General features: G+C 38.7%; 1 protein-coding gene and 1 pseudogene across 1 annotated transcript; one reads left to right on the forward strand and one right to left on the reverse strand.

The window, feature by feature from the left end:
• Positions 1–1,791: 1,791 nt before the first annotated feature.
• LOC108852430 (putative transferase At1g60990, chloroplastic) lies at positions 1,792–4,251 on the reverse strand (annotated as a pseudogene).
• Positions 4,252–17,073: 12,822 nt separating this feature from the next.
• On the forward strand, positions 17,074–19,067 carry LOC108852759 (uncharacterized protein At4g15970-like). Its single transcript, XM_018626245.2, has 3 exons — positions 17,074–17,357; positions 17,947–18,312; positions 18,461–19,067. Exons 1-3 carry the CDS (start codon positions 17,148–17,150, stop codon positions 18,941–18,943), a joined length of 1,059 nt encoding a protein of 352 aa, XP_018481747.1. The 5' UTR covers positions 17,074–17,147; the 3' UTR covers positions 18,944–19,067.
• The last annotated feature ends 2,587 nt before the right edge of the window (positions 19,068–21,654 follow it).

A 21,654-nucleotide genomic window follows, 5' to 3' on the forward strand; every position in this document is an offset into this window, starting at 1 on the left:
TTCGGTTAGTTTTACAATTTGGTTAGCGCATAAACGGGATAAGTCAACCATAATTATTTCAAATTATTGATTTTGACATTGGTTAAATAACAATAACTATCCTTATGTCCAAACACTTTTCATTAAGTCTAGTAAACATGTTTCCAAACAATCTTATTTTGTACTTCAGTTTTAATAATATAGATGTTACAACAAATAACTTAAACCCAATTATAAATCCTACATATTCTCTATGTTTCATTGTGATTGATTTAAATAGTAATAGCGGAATCTCCTTTTAGATACTTTTATTATTCCTTATTTTTCTTCTTTTGTTTGTAAGTTTTTGTAAATTTGTAGAAACTTTTGAAATTCAGAAAATATATAGGACTCTAGTATTTTATCAGACTATCAAAACTCGATAATAATTTACAAACCAAAATTGATTTAAAGTGATAATATCATAATTTTTGATTTATTTTGTAAATTTCTTTTTTTTATTTACACATAAAAATAAAATAGATCTAAAGTTAGCCAAGTGAAACTGCAAATATAAAAAATAAAATAAGATGAGCTACAAATGATTATTTTACTTTAAACAGCTTTAAATTTTAATAATATTTGGTGCTATTTTGATTATATGCTTAATATATATTTTTAAAAAATTATGGTTAAGGGCAAACAAAATTATGTTCGCTTTAGGCGTCTCACGAGTCCTGACCGGCACTGTAATTTAATCTTGTTGTGTTTCCTATTAGGAACTACCACATCAAGGACAACATGCCTGCCAAGATATTTGGTCTCAATATTATCCCTAATAACATTACCCTCGTTGGACATCGCTCTGCCTCTCTAAACGAAAACTCAATGTGATACCACGGGTTTGATAATTAGCCTCTATTTGCTTCAAACAAATGGCTAGGTAGCGTTGCTAACAAGAAAATCTGACCTTCTAATCTATTAATTTAGGGATTATCTACTATTTGAAGTTCTCATTTAAATTTTGGACTCTTTCATAGTTGTTGCTAGAATATATCATGCCTCCTATACAATGCAACCTACCAACTTAAATTAAACCAAATTTTAACCAATATTGATTAGTTAAACCTAACCAGTAACATTTTTATAATATTTTTGGTTAATCTCTTAATATAATTAGATCATATAAAACTGAACCACTCTTAAATCAACGAGTTCCATATCATTTCAGACATAAAAAAAAAATATCCGACTCATTTACAACGTAAGCATACAAAGACTGTGTATACTTATGTTCATTGATCTTCCAAAAACCAAATAATTGTGGCATAGACCAACATAGGCTCATGTTCGTATCACTAACTTTACTTCCATATATTTACTCTTCACCTACATCATATCACAACATACACAGTTATGCAAGAACATGATTTTTTTTTTGTTCAAACAACCAAATAATGGTAGTATATAGTCAGTAGATTTTTTAGATATGTTTTTTTATATATTACACTAGGGTAAACCCGCCCTACGGACGGACAGAAAAGTAAATAAATAATATAAATTTACTTTAATTTATTATAAATAAAATAGTAATAATTTCATAATATTTTTACAACATTTTTAAATTCATTTTACTATTTGTTTATAGATTATATATTTATCTACTTATTATATAATTTTAAAATATAATAGCTTACTCTATTTTAATGTTTACTTAAATCTATGGATTAAAAATCAGAATCGATTGGGTTTAGTGGAATTCTAATAATAAGCAGTCTAAAGTTATTTGCTATTCTCGTTCATATGTAGAATCAAATATTTTTTTATTATTTATCTTTCAAAAAAAAATTCGAACGATTCTCATTACTACTCTAATTTTGACTCTTGCCCAAGCATCCACCCATACTCGCTGAATATGACATTATGAAATGTGAGATATAAATAACATATATAAACAAAAGACAAATAAACAAAGAAAAGAAAAACATGAAGTTGGCTGTATATAAACCTCTTGACTAACTCGTCTCTTATTTTGCCTTTTCCCAACCCCACTTTTCAAAAGGTGATACCATTCTCCTGATATTACAATTTTGCTCATCGAACTCTCGTCAACCCAAACCATCATGGTTCAACACTTCAACCCTTATTTGTTTGTTGAGAGTCTAGGTGCTGAAAGCTTAATCGCTACGGAGAAAAGAAGTGGTGTCAGTTCAAAATATTAAAGGGTTCAATTGCACTCCTAAACCTACCAACATGGGTATTTGCAGTTGTCCTGTGCCCTTAAAACATCTATTTATGAACGAAAGCTGTTGTTTTACTTTTAATCTCTTTCCTATCAATCAATATAAATGTTTCATTCGAATGAGAACCCCCGAATATAATATGCTCGCATCTCAAAAAATATTTGCAAAAAGGTTTTGTTTTGGGTACCATAGTGCAGTTTCATTTTGCATCACTTTTTTCTTCTACTCAAGAACGTGGGTTGGTTGATGGAGGATGTTACCGGGATAGATAAGCGACTTCAGCTACAATCCCATAAATGTCTTCCCCTATAGTCACTGTGTTTCCAATCGAGGCTGCTTGTTTCTTGATGTACCCTAACCCGAAATGGCTAGATCCGTTTTTTCCCCTAGTGTCGCTAGTTAGCTTGCCGACCTGAAAACAATGTCAAAGAAATAATAAAACAAACGTAGATGCTACTCTTTGTCTTAGAGTAACTAAGATGAACACAAAGGTTCAACTACCTTTTCCCGTCGAATGTGATGGTGCTGCCGGGTTCTGCTTGTGCAGAGAATTCAAGTCCACACAACCTTTGTTTCATTCCGTCATATGTTATAAGTCTTGCGATAGTCTCCTGCCCCTTATAACATCCTGGGAAGTATGAATTTTGTTAAACCTGGGCGCTCACAGTGTCATTTTTAGTTAACTAAAGCTTTTTGAGTACCTTTGTTCAAAGAGACTGAGTTCCATAGACCCGCTTCCAGAACATTGAATTCCTAGCTGAGTTCTCTCTCAGTTGCTGGTCTTCCTGCAAAACATTAACGCTTCTGGGTCTGAGAAACATATAACTTTCTATGCTTTGGTAAAGAAAAGAAATGACGACATCATTGTACAACCTTGAATGACTCTAAGTTTCACCCAGGCCTCAGAACCCATTGGAACGGCACCATCAGAGAGAAGAGTCTTCCAGACTGAAACAGCACCACCAGGTGACATTAACATCGTAAAGCCTTCATCTGAAATAAGACTCCCGACCCCAACTGTAATCGGCATTCCATCGAACTGAAAAAGAAAAGAACATACGACTGTATGCTGCGTCAAAGGATTTGTTTCAGATTTTTTTTTTATTTAAAAACTTACACTATAATGTTTATGTGTGCCATATGGCTGCCCGATAAGATCTCCCAGATTCAGTTTAGATATAATCTGTTTAAAGTTTCTTTTACATTAGCATAAAACAATGTAAACAAAGAAAATGGTCACTCTGCTCAAAGAAAGAATCTTACTTCGCTACATTTCGGTCCTGGTAAAGCAAATAAGCAAGTTTGCTTGGTGATATCTTTGATCTCTACTTTGTCAGCAAAAAAGATATACTTGGGAGATGAAGATGAAGATGAAGATGAGAAGTAAGTGACATCACGATACTCCAAGTCAGAGCCTTAATCTACAAAGACCCCCACTAACAGAGTAACAGTTTTGTTCAATGAAATTGTTATATCCTGAAACAAAAATGTGAAGAATAAAAAAGATTGTGATGATAAAATTATATAAACCCGACCAATTGCTCCGGCTCTTTTTCGACACAACAAAGCTGAGCGTAAATCCTTTTGCAAACCTCCATCTTCTTCTTCTCGATCTCCTCTTATCAAGCCCTGAAAGCCGACATAGCTATCCTCAACATCACTTCGCCTTCCTTCGCCATTTGGACGGTGGAGGATCAGCGGTCGGACTTCAAATCAGAGAGGAACGTTGGTGTTTTCACGGATTGAGGACGACGGCCAAGGGAAGAATCTGATGATCGCTGGAATGAGAGATAATCGCAGAGATATGAATATAAGCGAGATGATTATAAGAGAGATGTGGAGAGCGCGATTAGCAGATGATTATAACCGACGTTCAGCGCAATCGAAAGCCGCGTAGTGGGCTCACGAATTAAGAGGATTTAAGACGATTAATCACAACTGTTATCGTTACAGAAACTGGATCGTCCAAGGAATATGCGCACCACCACGGAGAGAACGCGAGGCGAAACCCAATTGAAGAGACGACGAAAGAAGAAGCTCTGCGTTTCATTAATCAGGACACGTGTCAAGCGCAGGAAGAGTGAGTTTCCAGCGTGGCATCCTAGGTGGATAGGCTCAAGAGAGATTAAGCTCAACTTTATATAAATAGATTTTACGAGACTATGTGTATAAGTTTTTTTTTGAAAAAGGACATAACTATGTGTATAAGTTAAAAGATAAAAGGTGTGACAAGATACTAAAAATGAAAGAAAATTAAATACAAACTAATAACAAATACAATACAAATTATAACACTATTAAATTCTATATATATTTAATAAAATATTATATATATGTCTAATATGTATATATATATAATTGTTACAAAACTATATATAATATTATATACACATATTATATATACCATATATTATTAATTGAAATTTGACAAATCAATTTCCGCCCTTTAGGGCGGATCCTAATCTAGTTAATGTTTAAAAAAAAAGAAAATATGAAAACTATTTCTATTGATCTTTTGTTGAAATAATTGGATTATTTACAAATGAAAGATAACATCCCTATTTATACAAAATACCTTCGTCATTATATGATGAATATTGATCTAATTTAAGGGTCATCAATACTGAAAATATGGCCTTGATTACAAGAAATTCATAAATAAAAGCTGATTTGTAAAGGTTGATATTACTATTAAGACAGATTTCAGTAATATATATTGATGACATATCATTTTAGATGCATCTTAAAATCATTATAAATTATTATAACCTTCTAAAATATTTTATATGGACTAACCGAAATACAAAATGCATAATGTGTTAATTTTATGGTCCAGCCTCAAATAACTTGAGTCTCTGGTTCCTTTTTATCAACAACAATATCCATTTAATTTATTTTCTTCTAAATCTGCCTATGACGCCACCAACTACTTAACTTAATTAATATGCCACCAAGCTAATAGAAACCTCAGCGAATAACATAAACTAATAATACAACACAAAGATTCCAGTGGGTCGACTGTGTCAACCTGATCTGAAACTTTCTCAACACAAATATTTGGGTGACTTTTAGAAAAAGAAGCTAAGCAAATATATGCCGGCTTGAATATGTGCCAAAATAAACAATATGCTTATGGAAGTTCACATGGACTTGTACATACATATAATATGAATGAGCTAAACTCAAATTTCTGGTTATTGAGCTGTAAATGCATATGGCTAAGATTGAGGATGAGGAAGTAACATGTTCCGAACAAAATATGAAAGCACAATAACAAGCAATTTGGAAATTTAAAAACTTTTATCGATGCAGAAGGAACATGTCCTGCTCTTGTATAATGTGGAAGATGCAATTAAAAAGATTTTCAGTTTGTTCCATGGATCGTGTTGGGATTCGAGACTAAGTCAGAGACTACCTCAGAGACTACGTCAGCGAATACTTCAGGGAATTCGTCAGTCAAGATTTGGTGATGGAAATCAAACAAGATCGCATAACTTAAAACAAGACAAAGATGTCATATTAGGAAAAAAGGAAATATCACTTTATTGAAGGTGATAGGTTCCTGGAAATATTACTTCTCATGGAGTTATGGAAGTTGCAAGTATTTTGGAATATTTCCTAATAGGTTTATGGAAAATGGCGAATGCCCTAATCCAACTAGGTTAATGTAATAAACTCCTACTATATAAGAGGAGCTCGTGTGCACTCTTCTCTCTAAGTCTTTGTAATGATCTGTGCAAGAAAAGACCTAGCTTGGTTGTAAGCTTTGGTTGAGAGAGAGAGAGGTACTATATCTTGTACTTGAGATTATAGTGATTTGCCTCATTGCTAGGTCTCAGGGACGTAACCACATTTAGGTGAACCCTGGGATATCAAATTCTTGTGTCTATCTTCTATAATTCCGTGTTCTTCTTCTGTTCTCCATAGATCTACAAACTCATACTTTCTAACGTACTACGACAAGTGCATCAGAGAGTGCTTCAGCGAGTTTGTGTGGTGAGTTTTCCCAACAAAGTGGTATCAGAGCCTTAGGTGGTGTTCTCAATGTCTACTAAAGTAAGGATTGAGGTGGAGCGGTTCGATGGGAAGGGAGACTTCTCGTTGTGGAAGAAGAGGATGCTTGCGCATCTGTCAGTCATTGGTCTAAAGGATGTATTAGAAGAGTCCGAGTCACCTTCTGTCTCAGCTAGGAAGAAGGATGAAGACGAGGATGTTTACAAAGAGCGGTTAGAGAAAGAGGAAGCTGAAAGGCTTGAAAGATCAGAGAAGGCGATGAATCTGATCATTCTCAATGTTGGGGATCATGTGTTAAGGAAGATCGAGTTGTGTACTACAGCTGCTTCTACATGGTCTACACTGGAGAGGTTATATCTCTCAAAGACTCAACCGAATAGAATTCACTTGCAGCACAAGTTCTATACCTTCAAGATGGTTGATACTCGGAGTATGGATGAGAATATCGATGACTTCTTGAAGATTGTCTCTCACCTGTCAAGCGTGAATGTAACTGTGTCAGAGGAGGTACAAGCGATTATGCTCCTGAATTCGCTTCCTTCACGGTTCAACTCTCTCAAGGAAACGCTTAAGTACGGCAAGGATACATTGTCGTTGGAAGAGGTGACAAGTGCAGCAAGGTCTAAAGATCAGGATCTGAAATCCTCTACGGCTTCACATGATATTGGTGAAGGTCACTATGCTAGAGGAAGGACTGAGAAGAAGGATCCTGTGAGGAATGGTAAGGGCAAGTCTAGATCAATCTCAGGGTCTAGGATAACTTGCTGGTTCTGCAAGAAGCAAGGACACACCAAAAGGGAGTGTTATGCATACAAGAAGAAGTATGGCGGAGGTGAAGAAGAAGCTGAGGCAGCGGTTGTGATAGATCCTGATTCAGACGATGATGCACTTTCGGTAGAAGATAAGTGGCATCATGATAAGTGGGTGATTGATTCTGGATGTTCCTACCATATGACGTGTAGGAGGGATTGGTTTCACATGTTTCAAGAGCTGACTTCAGGACAAGTTCTTCTTGGTAATGATTGCGCGGTTGGAGTGCAAGGGATTGGTACAATCAACATCAAAGCTTATGGAGGTTCGGTTAAGACACTCACGAATGTCAGGTATATTCCGGAATTAAGAAGGAACTTGATATCCACGGGAACCTTGGATTTATTGGGCTTTGAGCATAGTGGTGGACATGGGAAGACTAGGTTTTACAAGCATGGTAAGCTAGCACTTCAGGGAACCTTGTCCGGGTCATTGTACCTGTTAGATGGTGAGACTGTGTTAGGTGAAGTAAACTGCAGTGTCAAGAAGAAACCATCTAAGGATGAGACAGTCTTGTGGCATAGACGTCTTGGGCACATGAGCATGAAGAATCTACAGATTCTAGCCCAGAAAAGGGTGATTGATAAGAGGAGGATTGGTGATTTGGATTTCTGTGAGAGCTGTGTGATGGGGAAGCAGAAGAGAGTAAGCTTCAGCATCGGGAAACATGATACAGGTGAAGCTCTCAAGTATGTACATGCTGATCTATGGGGATCTCCAAGTGTGACACCAAGTCTGTCAGGGAAGCAATACTTCCTGTCTATTATCGATGATTATACAAGGAAGGTCTGGATATATTTCTTAGCTACTAAAGGAGAAGCCTTTAGTAAATTTTGTGAATGGAAGAAGCTGGTCGAGAATCAAGTCAAGAAGAAGGTGTGTTGTCTTAGAACAGACAATGGACTTGAATTCTGCAACACAGAGTTTGACAGCTTCTGTAAGCAACATGGAATCAAGAGACATATGACTTGTGCATATACACCACAGCAGAACGGTGTAGCTGAACGTATGAACAAGACTCTGATGGAAAAGGTGAGATGTTTTCTGGTTGAGTCGGGTCTAGAGGAAAAATTCTGGGCTGAAGCAGTATCTACGTCAGCATATGTGACAAACAGGAGTCCATCTTCTGCCATAGATGGGAACATTCCGGAGGAACTTTGGTTGGGCAAGAAGCCCGGTTATCTGCACCTGAGAAGATTTGGATCAGTGGTTTACGTCCATGCAGATCAAGGAAAGCTCAAGGCCAGAGCTAAAAAGGGAATCTTCATAAGTTATCCAGTTGGTGTGAAAGGATACAAGGTTTGGCTTCTTGATGAGGAGAAGTGTTTTATAAGCAGGAATGTGGTATTTACAGAAGATAAAGTCTACAAGGATTTTGATGTCTGCAAGAAGAAAGCAGATGTCACAGAGGAGCTAAGAAATCAGACGGTGCTGGAAAATACAGCAGGATCTGCGTCAGGACCGGAAGTTGATACTTCAGGTGGAGCTGTTGAAGAAACAGTTGAGTCAGCTGGTGACGTAGGTGACAAACAAGGTGAAAGTCTTGAAGGATATCAGCTAGCAAGAGATAGAGTTCGGAGAAGAATAGTGCCACCTGCACGGTACTCCGACTCAGATGATGTATCAGCGTTTGCACTATATGTAGTTGATGATGTATGTGCTGAAGAACCTCAAGACTATCATGGAGCGATGAACAGCGAAGAGCGAAAGCAGTGGGCTGAAGCATGTGGTGAAGAGATGACTTCACTGGATAAGAACCAAACTTGGAAGCCTGTAAGAAGGCCTAGTAAGCGTAAGGTGATAGGCTGCAAGTGGGTCTTTAAGTTGAAGTCTGGTATACCTGGTGTTGAGAAGCCTAGATTCAAGGCTCGGTTAGTTGCTAAGGGATACTCTCAGAGGGAGGGTATTGATTATCAAGATGTGTTTTCACCCGTCGTGAAGCATGTATCCATAAGGTTCTTGTTGTCAATTACAGTGAATCAGGATTTGGAGCTTGAGCAACTTGATGTAAAGACTGCGTTTCTTCATGGTACACTTGAAGAAGAGATTTACATGGAGCAACCAGAGGGATTTAAGGTTAAAGGGAAAGAGGATCACGTCTGTCTACTTCAGAAGGCTCTTTATGGACTAAAGCAGGCACCAAGACAATGGAACAAGTGTTTTGATCAGTTTGTGGTTAGTCACGGTTTTGTAAAGAGTGAATATGATCACTGTGTTTACATCAAGGAGGTAACCAAAGGTACATACATCTATTTATTATTATACGTGGATGATATGTTGGTTGCATCAAAGGATGCGGCAGAGATCAAGAAAGTGAAGCAGTTGCTGAGCAGCAGATTTGAGATGAAGGACTTGGGTCCAGCAAGACGGATTTTGGGAATGGATATTGAGAGAGATCGTGAAAAGGGGATTCTAACACTGTCTCAATCTGGTTATATCAGGAAGATTCTCAAGGTATTCGACATGGATGAGTCAAAGAGTGTATCAACACCTATTGGTGCACATTTCAAATTGTCAGCTGTAGTAGATGATGAAGCAGAGACATGTATGGATGATATTCCATATGCTAATGCTATCGGAAGCATAATGTATGCTATGATAGGCACGAGATGTGATCTGGCGTATGCATTGGGGTTGGTTAGCAGGTTTATGAGTAAGCCTGGGATGGTTCATTGGACTGCGGTTAAGTGGGTATTGAGGTACCTGAAGGGAACACAAGATCTGAAACTGTGCTTCAGGAAGAATGAGGCGTTTAACGTTGAAGGTTTCTGTGATTCTGATTTTGCTTCGGATCTGGACAAGAGGAGGTCGATCTCAGGTTATGTTTTCATGGCTGGTGGAAATACAATCAGCTGGAGATCGAGTCTACAAAGCGTAGTGGCTTTATCGACGACTGAAGCAGAGTATATGGCGCTTGTTGAAGCAGTCAAGGAAGGAATATGGTTAAAAGGGTTAGCGGAGGAGCTTGGATTCAAGCAAGACACGGTGGTGATATCGTGTGACTCTCAAAGTGCATTGTGTCTAGCCAAGAACAATGTGTATCATGAGAGGACTAAGCACATCAGCAGAAAGATGCACTTCATCAGGGATATCATTGCTCAAGGTGATGTAAGTGTAAAGAAGATATGTACTTCTTGGAATCCTGTAGATATATTAACCAAGGTTCTTCCGGTTAAGAAGTTTGAGGAAGCGGTGGACTTCCTTGGTATGTCCGAACACTAAGGAGCATTCGGCATCGCCTGGCAAAGCACGAGTTTGCTTAACCTAAGTAGTGGATCATGTTTGATGTCATCAAGGTGGAGTTTGTTGGGATTCGAGACTAAGTCAGAGACTACCTCAGAGACTACGTCAGCGAATACTTCAGGGACTTCGTCAGTCAAGATTTGGTGATGGAAATCAAACAAGATCGCATAACTTAAACCAAGACAAGGATGTCATATTAGGAAAAAAGGAAATATCACTTTATTGAAGGTGATAGGTTCCTGGAAATATTACTTCTCATGGAGTTATGGAAGTTGCAAGTATTTTGGAATATTTTCTAATAGGTTTATGGAAAGGGGCGAATGCCCTAATCCAACTAGGTTAATGTAATAAACTCCTACTATATAAGAGGAGCTCGTGTGCACTCTTCTCTCTAAGTCTTTGTAACGATCTGTGCAAGAAAAGACCTAGCTTGGTTGTAAGCTTTGGTTGAGAGAGAGAGATGTACTATATCTTGTACTTGAGATTATAGTGATTTGCCTCATTGCCAGGCCCCAGGGACGTAACCACATTTAGGTGAACCCTGGGATATCAAATTCTTGTGTCTATCTTCTATAATTCCGTGTTCTTCTTCTGTTTTCCATAGATCTACAAACTCATACTTTCTAACGTACTACGACAAGTGCATCAGAGAGTGCTTCAGCGAGTTTGTGTGGTGAGTTTTCCCAACAGATCGGAAAAAAACTGATTTACATCTCTCCAACTCTCACTTCTTTGCTCTAGATTGCTTACATCACAAAGCAACATATAAACATCAAACTTTTTTTGTTGGTGTCATGTTAAAATGTGCTTAAAAGATTAACATTTTCTTTGTCGTCCAGGTAATATAAGAAACCATTTCGTTCAGTTCAAAAATTAACGAAGACATTAAAAAACCGAAAGAAACAACGGTCATAAATTTCTCTCTCCACGTGCGACAAAAAAGGCGACTCCCTCTTCAACAGTGCCTTCGCTACCGGCGTCCCACCGGCGTCTAATCCGACGTCGGCTTCTCAAGGAATTATCTGCTTCTTCTCCGACGGAGAAGATGAAAAAAAAGAAGCCCAAGAAATCACCGGCGAAGTCTTCCTCAAAGTCACCTTCACCGGCGAAACCGAAGCTCCCTCCGCCGAAATCGATTTCGCCACCGACGAAATCAGCCACTCCTCCGCTCCCCGAGGACTCTTCTGATGGTTCTGATGCCCAAATCAGCTGCTCTATGGCTGCAGTTGCTCACCTCTCGAAGAACGCCTCAGATCTCCCCTTGGTTGCTACAGAGCTCACGCTAAATGAGACTGTGATCGTTGCTACGCCGACAGATCCTATCTCTGACTGTGACATGGCCCATGAGGTAGACACTGAGTTGAGCCACGCAGCTCCTCTCTCTGCAGTCTCGGATTCAAGGGATCCACAAACAACCGTAGTCATCTTGCCGGAGTTGAGCTCTGCAGCTCCTCTTGTCACAAATGACTCTTCCAACCTAGCTGCTGCTGATGCCAAGTTAATCCCTTTGAGCTCGCAGTCAGTTCCCGTTCCAGTATCAGATGTCATAGTTGTAGTCGAAGCTCCTTCTCCAGGTCCTCAGGCTGCTGATTTGCAGGTCCCAGGAGCTCCTCAAAGTGAGCAGATCAAAGAGGTCCGGTTAGCTGATTCTGAAGTTAAAGAGCCGGCTGAAAATAAAGGAACTACAGAGTCTCTCCCGAAACAGAGCAGTAAGTCAGTTCCTGTTGATGACTGGTGCGCCAGAACGAAAGGAGTAGGCAAGCGTCTCTCTAAAAAAGGTGAAGCGTTTATACTACCGTCTGGGGAAGCTTGCATAAAGATTCCCAACTCTGTCATAGAGAAGAATCGAAAATCCTGGGAACCATTTGTGTTGGGCCAATTCTATTCAGATCCCCCATCACAAGGGACTCTCCACAACATAGTGAATGGTATTTGGAGTAAGCACTACAGGGATATCGCGGTCTCGAAGATGGAGGGCTTCGCCTTCCTTTTCCGCATCCCCAATGCTGCGACAAGGCACAGAGTCATTACGCAGGGCCTTTGGCAGATTGAAGGCCAGACTATGTTTGTGGATAAATGGGAACCAGGGGTGATTCCGGCTAAACCAGAATTAACTTCAGCTCCCATATGGTTGGAACTACGAAATGTCCCCTTTCAGTTCTTCAATGAAGATGGTTTAGAACGCATTGCTGGGCTTGTTGGAGAGCCAAAGTTCCTCCACCCCGCTACTGCCAATAAATCAAACTTGGAGGTCGCTAAAGTTTTCACTGTCATTGACCCAAGGAAGCCTCTTCCTGAAGCCGTGAACGTCCAATTTGATTCAGGTGATATCAGTAGAGTTCTTGTCTCAAGCCCTTGGATGCCTCCGGTTTGTGGTTTCTGTAAGGAAGTGGGTCACATTACTAAGCGATGCCCAACCGCCCCTAAAGCCTGCTCTTACTGTAACTCTCTATCCCACGCTCCAGCGAAATGTCCAAAGAAACCTCATCAGGAACCTCCGAAGAAGAAAACTAGGAGGGGGAGATCTAAAGAGAAGCAGCAATGGAGGGTGGTTGATACTCCAAAAGTTGCCCAAAATCCTATCATACCATCCTCGCCTAAAGCAGCTGAGGAGCAGATGCACACTGAGATTGCCCACGATCCTAAACTGGGTACGCACAATGATAAAGTCAGAGGGGGGACCAGTGGCTCGTCCTCGCTAAATCAAGCAGCAAGGCCCAGCAGTGCATCGGGTAACTCTAAATCTTCTCAGTCTGATGTGCAACCAGATTCTTCAGATGTTGAATCCTCCGACTCAGAACTTGAAGAGGGTGAGTTCAGTCAGCATGAGCCCGATTTTGAACTGGTTCGTAACAGGAAGAAGTTCTCAGGTTTGAAAGGCAGCAGGGGCAAGGGCCCCAAACTCAACTAGATTAATGTCGACAGACCTTTTTTGTTGGAACGTGCGCGGCCTAAATAAATATGATCACCGCAGCGGTCTCCGTAAATGGTATAGGAAAAATTCACCTCTTTTTGGCGGCATTCTGGAGACTCATGTGCAGTGTCTCAAGAAGAATAAATTTGTCTCAGATATTTTTCCCGGTTGGTTATCTGAAGACAACTACGGTTTTTCTCCTCTTGGTAAAATCTGGTTAGTGTGGCACCCGTCTCTTACTGTCTCTATCATCTCTAAGTCGCTTCAGATGATCACTGCCGAGGTTACTTGGCCTTCCTCTCCGACCGCCACTGTTATCTCTGTTATCTACGCAGCAAACGACGCGGAGCTTAGGTCCTCTCTCTGGTCTGAAATTAATGCTATCGCTTCTACTCACAGTCTAGACTCGAAACCGTGGCTAGTCATTGGCGACTTCAACCAAATCAGAGATCCTAATGAGCATTCAAAATTGCCTTCTCTGAATATGAATAAGAAGATCAGGGACTTTAACCAGTGTCTTCTTGATGCAAGCTTGGAAGATCTTAATTATCGGGGGCCTACATTTACCTGGTGGAACAAGAGGAAGCTCTCTCCCCTGGCTAAAAAGTTAGACAGAGCTTTGGTGAATGATGAATGGTACTATCTTTTCCCATCGGCTGTTGCTTTCTTCGGTAGTCCGGAATTCTCAGATCACGCAGTAATCACCATCTGTCTTGAGCCGGCAAAGGAAAGGCTCAAAAAGCCCTTCAGGTTCTACAATTTCCTCATCAAGAATCAAGACTTCCTTGCGACAATTTGTATCAGCTGGTTCTCCTTTAACATCACTGGTTCTGCTATGTATAGAGTTTCTAAAAAGCTCAAGTTATTGAAGAATGTTATCAGAGAACTAAGCAAGAATAATTATTCAGGTATTGAGAAAAGAACAGCTCAGGCTCATGAGAAGATGCTTCAGGCCCAAACGCGCATGCTAACCTCCCCATCAACGCTAAATGCTTCATCTGAGATTCAGGCTGTACACGATTGGGAAGAACTCTCCTGCGCTGAAGCTGCCTTCTTTTTTCAGAGATCTCGCATAAATTGGATTTCTCTGGGTGATGGTAATTCTGGTCTCTTTCACAGGTACGCCTCCTCTAGGCAGGCTTTAAACCATATCCATTTCCTCATCTCTGATTCTGGGGAAAGGATTGATACTCAGATTGGAATTCAGGAGCAGTGTGTTAAGTACTTTGAAGATCTTCTTGGTAGTCCAGTTTCCTCGCCAATGTTCATCCAAAGTGACGTCGACCTCCTGTTTAATTTTAAGTGCTCCCCTGAGCAAGTTGCTGGTTTTGAAAAGGCTTTCTCAGCTGATGATATAAGGGAAGCGTTTTTCTCTCTGCCAAAGAATAAAACAGGGGGTCCAGACGGGTATTCCACTGAATTCTTCACGGCTACATGGTCTATCATTGGTCCCGAGGTCACAGACGCGATCTTGGAATTCTTCAACTCTGGCTGCCTATTGAAACAGTGGAACTCAGCGAATCTCGTTCTCATCCCGAAAAAGACTAATGCTGCCCTAGCATCAGAGTTCCGACCTATCTCCTGCTTAAACACTGTCTATAAAGTGATTGCCAAGCTGCTGGCTTCAAGGCTTAAGGAGATCCTCCCTCTCATGGTGGCAAAATCGCAGTCTGCTTTCCTTCCTGGACGCCTGCTTGCGGAGAACGTTCTGTTAGCGACTGATCTAGTAAAAGGCTATAATACCCACTCCCTCTCTCCGCGAGGTATGCTGAAGGTGGATCTGAGAAAAGCTTTCGATTCTGTGAGATGGGATTTTATTATTGCTACTCTCAGGGCTTTAGACATTCCCGAGTCCTATATCAGTTTGATATCTGAATGTTTGTCTACTGCATCGTTCTCTGTTTCTGTTAATGGAGTCTCGGGGGGTTTCTTCAAAAGCACAAAAGGGATTCGGCAGGGTGACCCGCTGTCTCCTTATCTCTTTGTGCTCGCCATGGAGGGTCTGTCCCGTCTCCTCTTGTCTCGTTACGAAGCTGGTATTATCGGATATCATCCTGGAACAGACCACTTGAAGATTTCTCACTTAATGTTTGCGGATGACGTCATGGTCTTCTTTGATGGAACCAGTAACAGTCTCCATGGTATCGCCGAGTGTCTTGATGACTTCGCCTCCTGGTCAGGCCTGCACATGAACTCAACCAAGACTGAGCTATTTACTTCGGGTTTAGACCAATTTGAATCCACGGCTGTTGCTAACTATGGATTCACCTCTGGTAAACTCCCAATCAGATATCTCGGGCTTCCACTGATGAGCCGCAAGCTGAAAATTTCAGAGTACTCTCCATTGATGGCCAAGATCATCAAGAGCTTCCAGTCGTGGTCAGCCAAGCTTCTATCCTTTGCTGGCAGATTACAGTTGCTCAAAACAGTGATCTTTGGTACGGTTAATTTCTGGCTCTCATCATTTGTTCTTCCTAAAGGCTGTATTAAAGAGATCGAATCACTCTGCTCTCGATTCTTATGGGCTGGAAATATAGAGAAAAGAGGCATAGCAAAGGTGGCCTGGTCTACTGTATGTCTCCCCAAGGATGAAGGGGGTCTAGGCCTGAGAAGCTACACTATCTGGAACAAAGTCTTGTGCCTCAAGTTCATCTGGTTATTGCTCTCTAAATCACCCTCCTTGTGGGTTGAATGGCACTGGTCTACTCATTTGGAGGATAAATCTTTCTGGAAAATTGAGGCTTCTGCTAATGACTCTTGGGCATGGAAGAAAATATTGGATCTCCGACCAGTGGCGCTTCAGTTTTGTAAAGTTCACCTCGGAAATGGCCTCTCCACGAGCTTCTGGTTCGATAATTGGACCCCATTGGGTCAACTCTACACTTTCTTAGGTCCAGCTGGTCCTCGAGTGCTGAGAATCAGGGAGAACGATGTGGTGGCTAATGCTATTACAGGAAATTCTTGGAGACTTCCTCACCCAAGATCGCAGAAGGAAGTGGACTTCCATGCCTATTTAACTACGATAAATCTGCCCCTTGCTCCTGATATTGATGATATATTTGAATGGGTTGCAGGTGACTCAACTCTGTGCGTGTTTAAGTCCTCCACAACGTGGGAAGCTCTTCGGCCGCGACAGCAGAAACAGGACTGGGTTGACATCGTTTGGTTCAAGGGAGCAGTGCCCAAACACAGCTTCAACATGTGGGTGACGAACTACGACCGATTACCAACAAGATCAAGGCTCGCTGGTTGGGGCATGATGATCTCCGCTAAGTGCGCTTTCTGCTCTACATACGACGAGACCAGAGATCATCTCATGTTATCTTGTGAGTACAGCCAAGACGTTTGGACAGAGGTACTAAGGAGATGCCAATCGCCTTCCATTCTGCTCACCACCTGGTCTGAACTTCTATCCTGGATCAGATCATCACCCTCCAAGAAGCTTACTCTGCTCCGCAAATTGGCTTCTCAGACCACCGTCTTCCATCTCTGGAAACAGAGAAACAACCTTATGCACAACCAGACTTCCATTCCGCCTGGGTCTGTCTTCTTGGGCATTGATAAAGATATGAGAAACATAATATCAGCTAGGAGAGTCACTAAGCAGTACCGCTCGCTAATGGCTCTATGGTTTGCATAAAATGTTTCTCTAATTGGTTGTAATGTCTAGGCTCCATCTTGTTTTTTATCTCTTTTTTGCCGAGATGGTGTCAAACTTAAGATCTTCTTGTAATTTCTTCTTTTCATTATATGATATTTACATTTTAGCAAAAAAATTATTATTCAAGATCCATAAATAGTGGAATATTCTACCACCACTTGTAACAAGTATAAAATATATTACAAACGACATAATAAATAATGCACGTTTCTGTAACAAGTATACCAATGGCGACTTTTCACCTTAGGGTGTTATTACAAGAATCCACAAAACACGAAGAAGAATAAGACGTCTAACAAAAAATATGAATTCGTCTTCCTCCTCTTCATCTTCTTCTCGCAGGAAGTTTCTCGATACGGGATTTGCGATCGGACAAAAAGAAATAATAAGAATCTTGATTATGTTTCTTGTTTTGACGGCTTCATGTCTGTTTTTATACAAAACAGCTTATCCTCTGCAACGACTTTCTTTCAACAATATCACCTCTCTACTCGCTTCTTCATCTCCAGAAACGGTAAGCTCTCATCAGTATTTTGATCTGGTTCTAATATTTTGCCCCGTAGTCTTCTGTGTGTCTTATCTCATGTTTAACTAATAAATTTGAATCTACCTTATTTTGAACCCATGTGCACCTGTGGAATCCAATTGTTTTGATCAGTATATTTGTTTAGATTTAGAGGAGCTATCATCTTTGGATTATAGCCCTTGATTGTCTTTTTAACTAGCTTAGTTGATTTAAGTCGTATAGTTTCCTATATGATTCAACGTTGCTAGTAGTAGGTGCGAGTATAGTTGAGTACCCTTTTTATGTGTGTAGCTGAATTATTATTAGTGAATTTTCGTGTCTAAAGCACACATATATTGTAATCCTTTGTATGATGATCTTCTTCTCTATTAATGAATTAAGTTGGCAACAAAAAGTTAAAAATTGAAAAACCTTAGCACCTTTTAATAAATTAAATATTGAAAGACATTGCAGTGCCTAAAATTTTTTCAGTTTTTTTTTTTAAATTTTAATTTCATATTCTCAAATTGTTTTTTTCTTGTGTTCTAAAAATAGTTAATCTGCCATACGTTTTAAGTTCAGTTTACTTGTTTTTCAGATAAAACCAGATATCGCTTTAAGGAAGATTTTGGAGAATGCGTCGAATGAAAACAATACAGTGATTATAACGACACTGAATCAAGCTTGGGCAGAACCAAAATCCATATTTGATCTCTTCTTAGGGAGTTTTCGTATAGGACAAGGAACACAAAAGCTTCTGAAACATGTGGTAGTGGTTTGTTTGGATCCCAAGGCGTTTGAACGATGCACCCAACTTCATTCTAATTGCTATTACCTTGAAACCACGAGCACTGATTTCTCTGGCGATAAAGCTTACAACACTCCTGATTATGTCAACATGATGTGGCGCAGAATCGAGCTTCTCATACAAGTTCTCGAAATGGGTTTTAACTTCATATTCACGGTATCAACCTATGATCTTAATTTTTCATTCCTCAATCAATTGCTATGATTAGTAAATATGTTGAATATTAAAATAGCATAATGGCCAAAGGGTCAGAATATGCTTATACATTGTTATTAATCTGAGCTAATCACTTTTATATATATAGGACACAGATGTAATGTGGCTGAGAGATCCATTTCCTCGGCTATATCCAGATGGAGACTTTCAAATGGCGTGTGATAAGTATTTTGGAAATCCTACCAGTTTTGACAACTGGGCCAACGGAGGTTTCTTATACGTGAGATCAAACAATCGAAGCATTGAGTTTTACAAATTCTGGTACAAATCTCGTCAGAATTATTCATGGTTACATGATCAAGATGTGTTCAACAGGATCAAGAACGACCCTTTTATATCTAAGATTGGCATCAGGATTAGATTCTTTGATACGGTCTACATTTGTGGGTTTTGTGAACCTAGCAAAGACATAAACTTGGTTTGCACAATGCATGGTAATTGTTGCCTTGGTTTGGAGAAGAAGATTCATGATCTGAATCTTATTCTTGATGATTGGAGAAAGTATATCTCGTTGTCAAAACATGTGCAGAACACGACTTGGAGTGCTCCTTTGAGGTGCCTGGAGAAATAATAATTTATTGGATGACAAGCAGATTGAAAACTAAGAATGTGTTTTTTTTTGTAAGGAAAACTGTTCTACGTTCTAATTTAATCAACATTTTTTTATTATAATCTTCGAATGTTGATGCATCTTATTTTTCTGAGTCTTAATTTAGTTTTGCAACTTCTAGAAAATAAAATTACGTTTTTTGTTCTGGATTTAAGAGTTATTATCAATGTTTTAAAACAGGAACGGAAATCAGGGTTCAATATTTTTAGATATAGAAAATTAAAAGTACATTTAGTAAATTTGATATATAGTTAAATAAATATCAAATATATAAACAATTTTTATTCATATGGTTGGTTTATAGATTTTTGATAATATTAATAAATTTTAATAATTTGAAACCCAATTTGACTATTTAACTGGTTCACGGTCAAATCCAATATTTTGACCACGAACCCGTTAGGCGGTGGTTAGGCGAATAATAGAGGATTATTGTTTAGGCCAACATCTAGACAGATTTTTTGAACACCTAAACCATTTTTTAAAGTTGGATTGAAGAATCATTTCGTTCATTTCCGATTTACAGACTAGACGATTGTCTAAACGTCGTCTAGAAAGGATTTTAGAACTCTGGTCAAGTTATTAAACCTAACTCAGTTATGTGATTAGTGAATGGTCAACCTTGTCCAAAACACTGGTTATTATTCTTCAGAGGTGGGTAAATTTTCCACAAGATTTAATTTGATCTACTATTTATCTATGTTATTATTTATGAAATAATTTTTTACTTCTAAATTCTCACGTTAAAAAATAAATAAATAATACAATTTATACCTTTAAAATGAATAATTCTATTAAATAATTGTTTATAAATTAATACACATGGCTATATTACGCTAAAGCAACCACTAATAAAGGCCACGCAAGAATGGTTACGGTGTCTCTAACAAACATTTATTGGTTGTAGATGAATGATAATGCAACAATCTTGAACGCTCTAAACTTCCCAACATTGTTTAAATGTTCGTTCTGTCGAAAAAGAAAAAAATATTCGTTCTCTAACCTGTTTTTATTTATTTACGTATATAAATATGTGACAATCCATCATATGGGTTCCAGGTTGGCCCTATAGAACATCGACCCTAATTTTTCATCGTGAATTTTTACTGATTTTCCAAATAGATTATTGGTACGGTTTGCGTTCTTCGAATAAAATATTTCACCCTTTAACAACTCTTCCACAAGATAAACTGTCACCAGCTGAGCTGCATGTCAATTGGTGACAACTTGTCATGTGATAGAGTTGTTAAAGGTTGAAGTCTTAGATTCGAGAAACACCAAACGCACCAACAACCTAATTATAGAATCAGAGAAGACTTTTAATTGAGAAGTTGCAGACGAGGCTCTGCAGAGTTAGTCTGAGACCTAGGAGACGAATTATTTCTACGGAACGGATTGTTACAAAACCATTTCAAGATAGTTGAAATCAAAGTATAGTCGGATATAGAATAAAGAGAAAAACATAGCAAAGAAATGTGTAGTGTAGTGATAACACTTCAGCTCCCACCAACGATCCAAAGCACTGAATCTGAAAAGAAAGGATTAGGGATAACACTCTTTGAAACATATTTAAAAATGTAAAAAATATTACTATTTTAATCATATAAATTAAAATTAATGTATAGAAAAATGTATAAACAATATTTTTTTGAACGTCTGATTAATCATGTTATTACAACAATAAGAATGTTATTTTACAGCCGACAATTCTATCATCTTATAAGAATTTATGTCTGATTGTATCACTCCGAGCCATTCTATGAGATTCATGTTCGATAATACGTCATGCACCAAACTGAAGATATCTTGCAATATGTTTCTCTATAATCTGCGTAATTTAGAATTGTCAGGAGTTTAATAATTAATTAATAATAAATATTTGTAACATAATTACCATGTTCGGAAACTCGGTAGGCATTACACATGCGTTCGGATAGGGCCTAGAGCCAAATCAATTAATCAGAGATTATTCGGGATTAGTCGGCAATTTGTTTTAGGTATCTATAATGTATTTCAATTTAAAACAGTAAACTCAGTGTGGTGTAGTGGTTTAAGCTCTTTCATGTGCACTAGCAACCAGACTTTAAGGTCCAGCCTGTGCATCTTTACTGTTTTAGGTTTTTTTTAATGAATAATAGAATCGTCATTTACGTATCATCTTCCTCTTTAGCTTTTTGGTTTTCCGCAACTATAAAAACACGACGGCTATTGAATTTTGACGAGTTTCATAGCAATTTTCTTCGTTTTCTAGTTTTTTCCTCGAAATTTCACAAATAGAAAGTAGATTATCAGATTTACAGGCTCAAATATGTAAAAGATGTAGTTTTTTTTTTAAAATCCGATTTTCTGAACGCATAGCAATCCATTTTGCCACGGTTGCTCACTCTTTAGCGACTTCTCGGCCGCTAAATCGGCATGCATGGTTGAAATTCCTGGTTATTGGGAGAAACATAATAAATCACTGGTTCTGACTTTTGCTTAGAAATTGAATATCTTTAGACAATCTGGTTTTCTTAAACTTCACAGAATATATTTTAAGAAATTTAACAAGAAGGGTTTTTTATAGGATAAGAAACAAGTATCTATTGTAAACCGATTGATTTGTGTGTTGTATCAACCGCATAAGTACAAACAAGATTGTGTTAATAAAATGATATAAACAAATCAACAAC

The sequence above is a fragment of the Raphanus sativus genome, chromosome 4 (genome assembly GCF_000801105.2).
Source record: "Raphanus sativus cultivar WK10039 chromosome 4, ASM80110v3, whole genome shotgun sequence".
Taxonomy (NCBI): Eukaryota; Viridiplantae; Streptophyta; class Magnoliopsida; order Brassicales; family Brassicaceae; genus Raphanus; species Raphanus sativus.